This window comes from Callithrix jacchus, chromosome 19, assembly GCF_049354715.1.
Source record: "Callithrix jacchus isolate 240 chromosome 19, calJac240_pri, whole genome shotgun sequence".
Lineage (NCBI taxonomy): Eukaryota > Metazoa > Chordata > Mammalia > Primates > Cebidae > Callithrix > Callithrix jacchus.
In genome coordinates, this window is record NC_133520.1 from 7,976,896 (window position 1) to 7,985,835 (window position 8,940).

Here is an 8,940-nt window from a genome sequence, read left to right on the forward strand (position 1 = left end):
GGAGCAACCAGACTCAATCAGTAACAAAACGTCTCCCAACAAAGAAAAGTCCAGGACCAGATGGCTTTACTGCTGAATTCTACCAAATACATAAAGAACAACAATTCTGCTCAAACTACTCCAAAGAATTGAAGAGGACGAAACTCTTCTTAAATCACTGTATAAAGCCAGCATTACCTTGATACCAAAACCGAAGACACGACAAAAAGAAAACTACAGGCCAGTATCTCTGTTGAACAAAGACTCCAAAATCCTCAACAAAATACTAGCGAACTGAATCCAACGGCACATCAAAAAGATAGCAGAGCAGGAGACAGTAGCTCACACGTATTAATTCCAGCTAGGTAGGAGGCTGAGGCAGAACTGCTTGAGGTCAGGAGTTTAAGACAGCCTGGGCAACAGTGAGATCCTGTCTCTCAAAATAAACAAAATAAAATAAATTAGCTGGGCCTGGTGGCGTACACCTATGGTCCCAGTTCTTTAGAGGCTGAGGCATGAGAATAGCTTGAATCCAGGTATTCGAGGCTGCAGTGAGCTATGATCGCACCACTGCACTCCAGCCTGTGTGACAGAGCAAGACCCCATCTCCAAAATAACAATTATAATAAAATAATACACTGTGATCAAGTGGGATTTATCCCATGGATGCAAGGATGGTTCAACATAATGTAAGTCAAAAGGTGATACAACACATCAACAATGTGTTATGTCCTTCATCAATGAAGAACAAAAACCAAATGATCATTTTAACAAAGACAGAAAAAAGCATTTGAAAAAATTCAGCATTCCTTCCTAATAAAAGCTCTCAACAAAGTCTCAGCAAAGAAGGAACATACTTCAACATAATAAAGGCTATAAATGACTAAAACCCCAACATCATACTGAATGAAAGCCTTTCCCCCTGAGAACTGGAACAAGACAAGGATGCCCACTTCTTCTTATTCAGCATAGTACTAGAAGCCCTAGCCAGAGCAAGAGGAAGACATAAAAGAATTGGAAAAGAGGAAAAGAGAAAGTTGAACTGTCCCTCTTTGTTGATTATATGATCTTACATATAGAAAAACCTAAACATACCACCAAAAATTCTTAGAACTGGTAAACAAGTTTAGCAAAGTTGCAGTCTATTAAAATCAACCTACAAAAATCAGGAGCATTTCCATTCAACAGTAACATACTAGCTGGAAAAAAAAAATCAGGGAAGTAACACCATTTACAATAACTATGCCAAAAAATTAAATAGGAATAAATTTAATTAAGGAGATGAAACAACACTACAAGGAAAACTATGATACACTGAGGAAAGACACTGGAGACAGAAACAAATGAAACAAAATCCCATACTTATGAAGAATTCATATCATTTATATGACCACACTACACAAAGCAGTGTAAAGATTCAATGTGGCCAGGTATCGTGGCTCATACATGTAATCCCAGCGCTTTGCAAGGCTGAGGCAGCTGAGCACTTGAGGTCAGGAGTGCGAGACCAGCCCGCCCAACATGGTAAAACCCCATCTCTTTTAAAAATATACAAATTAAACAGGTGTGGTGGCACATGCCTGCAGTCCCAGCTACTCAGGAGGCTGAGGCAGGACAATCACTTGAACCCAGGAGGCGGAAGTTGCAGTGGGCCAAAACTGTGCCACTTCACTGCCACCTGGGCAAATGAAATAAGCTAAGCATAGAAAGACAAATGTCCCATATTCTCACTCATATGCGGGAGCGAAAACAGAGCAAGACTCCATCTCAGAAAAGTAAATATTCAACGCAATTCCTAGCAAAATGCCACTAATATTCTTTATATAAACAGAAAAGGCAATCCTAAAATTCATATGGAAACACAAAAGACTCCCAAATAGCTGAAGCAGCACTGAGCAAAAAGTACAAAGCTGGAGATATCACACTACCTAATTTCAAAATATACTTCAAAGTTAATAGTAAAAAACAGCATGGTGTTGTTATAAAAACAGACACTTAGAACAATGGGACAGAATAGAGAAGCCACAAATAAATCCACCGGTGTATTGCCAACTGATTTTCAACAAAGGCACCAAGAACATGCAGTGGGGAAAGGACACGCTCTTTAAGAAATGGTGCTGGGAAAACTGGCTATCTGTGTGAAGAAGAATAAAAACAGACCCCTACCTCTCATCATAAACAAAAATCAACTCAAATGAGAGACTTAAATCTACGACTCCCCACAACTATGAAACGACTACAGGAAAACATAGGAGAAACTCTCCAGACTAACATTTGGTCTAGTCAAAAATGTTATGGCTAAGACTTCAAAAGCACAAGTAAAAGAACAAAAATAGAAAAATGGGACTATATTAAGAAAAATCTGGCCAGGCATGGTGGTTCATGCCTATAATCCCAGCACTTTGGGAGGCTGATGTGGGCGGATCACAAGGTCAAGAGATCGAGACCATCCTGGCCAACATGGTAAAACCCTGTCTCCACTAAAAAATACAAAAATTAGCTGGTGGTGGTAGTGCACGCTTGTAGTCCCAGCTACTCTGGAAGCTGGGGCAGGAGAATCGCTTGAACCCAGGAGGTGGAGGTTGCAGTGAGCCAAGAACGCACCACTGCACTCCAGCCTGGTGCCTGGCGACAAAGTGAGATTCTGTCTCAAAAGAAAGAAAAAGCTGCAGCACAGCAAAGGAAACAATCAACAGAGTGAAGAGACAACCTGTAGAATGGGAGAAAATATCTGCAAACTATTCACCTGACAAGACTCTAATACTCAGTTTATAAAGGAAATCAAATAAATCAACAGCAAAAACAAAAAAAATAGAAAACAAATAATCTCATTACAAAGTGGGCAAAGGGTGTGAACAGACATTTCTCAAAAGATGTCATATAAATGGATAAGAGGTATTCAAAAAAATGTTTAACAACACTAATCATCAGCGGAGTGCAAATCAAAACCACAAGGAGACATCATCTTAGCACAGTTAGAATGGCTACTATCAAAAAGACAGAAAGTAACAAATGATGGCAAGGATGTGGAGAGAAGGGAGCTATGATAACTTAGGTGGGAATGTCAATCAGTGTACAGTCATTATGGAAAACGTTATGGAAGGCCGGGCGCGGTGGCTCAAACCTGTAATCCCAGCACTTTGGGAGGCCGAGGCGGGTGGATCACGAGGTCAAGAGATCGAGACCATCCTGGTCAACATGGTGAAACCCCATCTCTACTAAAAATACAAAAAATTAGCTGGGCATGGTGGTGCGTGCCTGTAATCCCAGCTACTCTGGAGGCTGAGGCAGGAGAATTGCCTGAACCCGGGAGGCAGAGGTTGCAATAAGCCAAGATTGCACCACTGCACTCCAACCTGGGGACAGCAAGACTCCGTCTCAAACAACAATAAAAAAGACACAAAATGATAAATTCAGTGGAGAGGTTCAACAGTAGATACAATCTAGCAGAAGAAAAAATAAACTTAAGATAGATCAATAAATACTGTATAATTCAAAGAATAATAACAAAACTACAGAGAGCCTCAGAGCCATCATTACACACATCATTCAGCAAACCAACAAATGCATAATGAGTTTCAGAGGAAAGGAGAAAAAACAGAGGCAGAAAAAATATCCAAAGAAGTAATAAATGAAAATTTCTGAAATGTATTAAACAACACCAACCCATACATCCAGAAAGTTCCATGAACTCCAAGAAGGAAAAAACACAAAGAAATGGAAAAAAGACATCACAGTAAAAAGGTGCAAGTTAGGCTGGGTGCGGTGGCTCAAGCCTGTAATCCCAGCACTTTGGGAGGCTGAGGCGGGTGGATCACGAGGTCAAGAGATCGAGACCATCCTGGTCAACATGGTGAAACCCCGTCTCTACTAAAAATACAAAAAATTAGCTGGGCACAGTGGCATGTGCCTGTAATCCCAGCTACTCAGGAGGCTGAGGCAGGAGAACTGCCTGAACCCAGGAGGCGGAGGTTGCGGTGAGCCGAGATCACGCCATTGCACTCCAGCCTGGGTAACAAGAGTGAAACTCCGTCTCAAAAAAAAAAAGGTGCAAGCTACAGACTTTGGGAGGCCAAATCAGGTGAACTGCTTGAGCCCAGGAGTTCAAGACCCACCTGGGCAATATGGCAAAACACCATCTCTACAAAAATTAGCCAGGCCTGGTAGCCTGCACCTGTGGTCTCAGTTACTTGGGAGGCTGAGGTGAGAGGATAGCATGAGCCCAGAAAATTGAGGCTGCAGTGAGCTATGATTGCGCCACTGCACTCCAGCCTGGGTAAGAGAAACAGCCTGTCTCAAAAAAAAAAAAAAAATTACATCCACATAAAACCTGAACATTAATGTTTTTAGCACCTTTATTCCTAATATCCAAAAACTGTAAACGACCCAGTTGTGTACTTCGACAGGTTTATGGGTAAACTGTGATACATCCACACCATAGAATACTACTCAGCAATGAAAAAATACTACTACTAAAAAGCTTAGACGAATCTCAAGGGAATTATGTTGAGTGAAAGAAATCAGTCCCAAAAGATTATAAACTGCATGTTTTCATTTACATAGCATTCTTGAAATAACAAAAATATAGAATTGCAGAATATATCCATGGCTGAAAGCAGTTAGAGAACACAACGTGAGGAAGATAACTTGGTTATAAAAGGGCGACAAGAGGGATTCTTACAGTAATGTTCAGCATCTTAACTGTATCAATGTTAATATCCTACTTGTAATATTATACTACGGTTTTCCAAAATGTCATCATCAGGGAAAACTAAGATGTACAAGAGATCCGTATTCTTAAAATTTCATTTGAATCAATATCTGAAATGTGAAGTTTAACAAAAATAAAATTTTTTTTTTTGAGACGGAGTTTCGCTCTTGTTACCCAGGCTGGAGTGCAATGGCGCGATCTCAGCTCACCGCAACCTCCGCCTCCTGGGTTCAGGCAATTCTTCTGCCTCAGCCTCCCGAGTAGCTGGGATTACAGGCACGCACCACCTTGCCCAGCTAATTTTTTTGTATTTTCAGTAGAGACGGGGTTTCACCATGTTGACCAGGATGGTCTCTATCTCTTGACCTCGTGATCCACCCGCCTCGGCCTCCCAAAGTGCTGGGATTACAGGCTTGAGCCACCGTGCCCGGCCAAAAATAAAATTTTAATGAAACTGGTATCAAATAGCATGTACCAAAATAAAACCAAGCACATCAGTTTTCTCCACTGAAAGAAATAAATGCTTTTTTATACCATCTGATATCATATGTCTAAAAATTTAAAAGTAAATCAGCAAGCAGTAGAGTGTAGTTTGGCTTGTGTGGAAGCAAATAATACTGGCAAATGTGCAAGATGTGTAACATGTCTAAAATGTTTCAGAAGTTTTCAATATAATTTACTACATAATACAATATGCAATGTATGTCACAATATGTAGTAATACTACTCTGACAGCACTTTTTTGGTATTTTGAGACAGTCTCGCTCTGTCACCCAGGCTGGAGTTCAATGGTGCAAACTCAGCTCACGGCAACCTCCATCCCCCACCCTGGGTTCAAATGATTCTCCTGCCTCAGCCTCCTGAGTAGCTAGGATTACAGGAGTGCTCCACCACGCCCAAATAATTTTTGTATTTTTCGTAGAGACAGGGTTTTGCCATGTTGGCCAGGCTGCTCTCGAACTCCTGACCTCAACTGATCCACCCACCTCAGCCTCCCAAAGTGCTGGGATTACAGGCGTGAGCCACACTGCGCCTGGCCTCTAATAGCGCTATTGACCCATTCAGTGACCAAATTCTTGGTTTTGAAACTACAGATGCTCAAGGCCACGTGCTCCCCAAAAATTCCCACTGAAATGTACATAAAGAACTGAAAAATCAGTGAACTGATTATTATTGACATCCATGCTGTGGCCCAGACACGGATTACAGGCATGACCCACTGTACCCCACCAAGCCATAACTAATAGCAGTAGACAAAAAGTCTACTGCTATTCCCAGGACAATGTCTTGCACGATAATTACGTTACTGAATAAGATGATGTTTACTAATATAAAATAACATTAAGCTCAAAGCAAATACCAGCAATGTTTTTTTCATGCAGTACTAAAATTATATATTGCTTTGTATGAAAACGTTTTAGTTTTACATGCCAATGTAAATTTACATAATTTTCATATAATTAGAGTACACTCTCTAAGAGTATTTACATAAACACTTTCTTTCAAGTGTCATAACCTAAATTATAATTACCTTATTTAAAGCATGTCCAATATGAGGGTCACCATTTGCAGGAGGAGGTCCATCAGGAAGGCAAAATTCTGTCTTTACTTTTCTTTCTCTTTGTCATGAACAAAGTTCTGAAAATCCACATTTCTGTTTAAAAAGAACAACGATATCTAAACATCATATAAATACATACTCCTGAGTCTTACAATCAATAACAGCCAACACTTGCTTATTTCCATTCCAATCTATTCAACTCTGAAATACAAGGTGAGGTTTCTGAAATGTGTGTCTGAGTACACATCTCTTAAAACCTTTCAGTAGTTTCCCCACACACCTCAAGACTGAAGTCTAAACTCTTTACATGATAGGCAGGACCCTCCAAAGGTTTAGTACCACTAAGTTCTTGGGCATTCTCTCGTCACTCCCCACCCCCACCACGTTGAAGGACCTACAGATTCCCGATACACACATTCTTGCTATTCTTTGGCTGCGACGCTTGCCACTCCCAAAATCTGGGAACAACATGTATGGCAGTCTCACTTCCCTTCCCTCACTTGCTGTGTGATCTTGGCCAAGTTACTATGCACTTAGCCTGCTTTCTCATTTGAAAAAAAAAGTGTTAATAATATCCATCGCACAGGGCTGGTGTGAAGATTAAACAAGAAAACACTGGAAACTGTCACTCTAGCATAGAGAAGGTACTAAATAAAAAGCCTTTAAAAAATCAGATGAACTCTGGGCGGGCACGGTGGCTCACGCTTGTGATCCTGGCACTTTGGGAGGCTGAGGAGGGTGGATCACCTGAGGTCCGGAGTTCCAGACCAGCCTGTCCAATATAGTGAAACTCTGTTTCTACTGAAAAATACAAAAATTAGCCAGACGTGGTGGTGCACGCCTGTAGTCCCAGGTACTCGGGAGGCTGAGGCAGGAGAATCGCTTGAACCCAGGAGGTGGAGGTTGCAGTGAGCCAAGTTCGTTCCACCGCACTCCAGCCTGGGAGACAGAGCAAGACTCCATCTCTAAAAAAAAAAAAAAAATTTAGATTAACTGTCAGAATATTTAGCTCAGTATATTTACTTAACCAATATTCCAAGAATATCAGAGATTTTTAAAGACTAGAATTACAGATACTAACGAGAGGAATCTCTGCCCTTAAAAGTTCAGTCTAGGCTTGGCACGGTGGTTCACGCCTGTAATCCCAGCACTTTCGGAGGCCAAGGCGGGCAGATCACTTGAGGTGAGGAGTTCAAGACCAGCATGGACAACATGGTGAAACCTTGTCTCTACTAAACATACAACAATCAGCCAGGAGTCGTGGCATATGCCTGTAATCCCAGCTACTTGGGAGACTGAGGCATGAGAATCGCTTGAACCCGGGAGACGGAGGTTGCAGAAAGCCAAGATCGTGCCATTGCACTCCAGCCTGGGCGACAGAGCAAGACTCTGTCTCAAAAAAAAAAAAAAAAAAAAAAAGGCTTAGGTTAGTAGAGGAAATAGACACATAGTCTATAAAGGGGACTCTGAGCAAGTACTGCTACTTCATATTTCAAACGAGTCATAATTCCAACTAGGGATCTAAAGAGCCCAAAAAATGGACTTAAGCTTCCCCCTCATTCGTCATAACTGAGGTTTTTTTAAGTTTTTTTTTTTAAGAACAAGGTTGGGCGGGAGGAGGCCTAGCCAATATGGTCTTGAACTCCCGTCTTGGCCTTTCGAAGTGCTGGGATTACAGGCGGGAGCCACTGCGCCCAGCCTAGGTTTTTATTTGCATGTGGACATGTGAATTTACTTTTTACAAGGCATTGGAAAAGTGCCCAAAGTTGATCTGTTCTGCCTACGGGAGAAATGGGGCACACGTGCGATACATGCTGGTATCTGGGTATCGCTAGTGTCCCCCTTAATTTCCCGCCCCGGAACCTGCTACAAAGGAGGGAGACTCATCTAGAGATTTCTACACTTAGGTTTTCAGCCCACAAACTCCATGGGAGGCAGAAGAATTCCACCAATCTGGTCACACCCCTGCCCACCCGCACCGGCGTGGAGCGCAGAGGTGTGGCTCCCGCCGAGCGCCAGGAGCCCGCAGCTGGGTCTGGCCTCTCCGGAGGCCCCGCGCCGAAGCAGGGCCCGTACCTGCTGGATCTCCAGTTCCGTGTCCGGCTGCTGGCGGCCCAGCAGCTTCATGGGGAAGGTGGTCTGCGGCAGCAGCACCGTGTCCCGGTATCTGCCGCCATTCGAGTTCGGCTGGTGGTTACTGGCCCCGGAGACCGACTGCTCCAGAAGCCTTTTCGTCGCCGGTAGCCATCCCGGGCGGCAGGGAAAGCGAGGCGTCCCCCACAAAATTCGGGCCGTGGCCAGGGCCGCCGCCCGAGGCCTGCGAGGGCGCAGCCCCCAACGCATAGTCGGGCTACCCCTAGGCGTGTGGTCGTCCGCTCCCGCCCCGGCTGGAAGGGACAGGACCCCCGGAAACCTAGAAGAGCCGAATAAAAGGGCGCACGCGCCCGGGGAACGGAAGGGGCGGCACCACCTTCCGGGAGTCCGCGGAGACGGAGCCACCTCCGGTTCCTCCCTACAGCCGGGGTCCTCCCTAAATCGCCGGTTCCTGGGGAGGGATAGCATGGGGAGAAATGCCAGATGCCGGTGAAGGGGAGGAAGGCAGCAAATCACACTGCCACGTGTGTACCTATGCAACTATCTACCCCACAACCTAAAATGCAATAAAAAAAAAGTATTCATTGAATATTTA

At 43.5% G+C, this 8,940-nt stretch overlaps 1 protein-coding gene across 1 annotated transcript in view; it reads left to right on the forward strand.

The window, feature by feature from the left end:
• The window catches only part of LOC144580348 (transport and Golgi organization protein 1 homolog), a 28,071-nt gene extending 19,142 nt beyond the window's left edge, over window positions 1–8,929 (forward strand). The window contains 1 exon segment of the mRNA XM_078356482.1: window positions 8,159–8,929. Within this exon segment, the coding sequence (XP_078212608.1) occupies window positions 8,159–8,596 (438 nt within the window). The 3' untranslated portion in view covers window positions 8,597–8,929.
• Window positions 8,930–8,940: the final 11 nt, after the last annotated feature.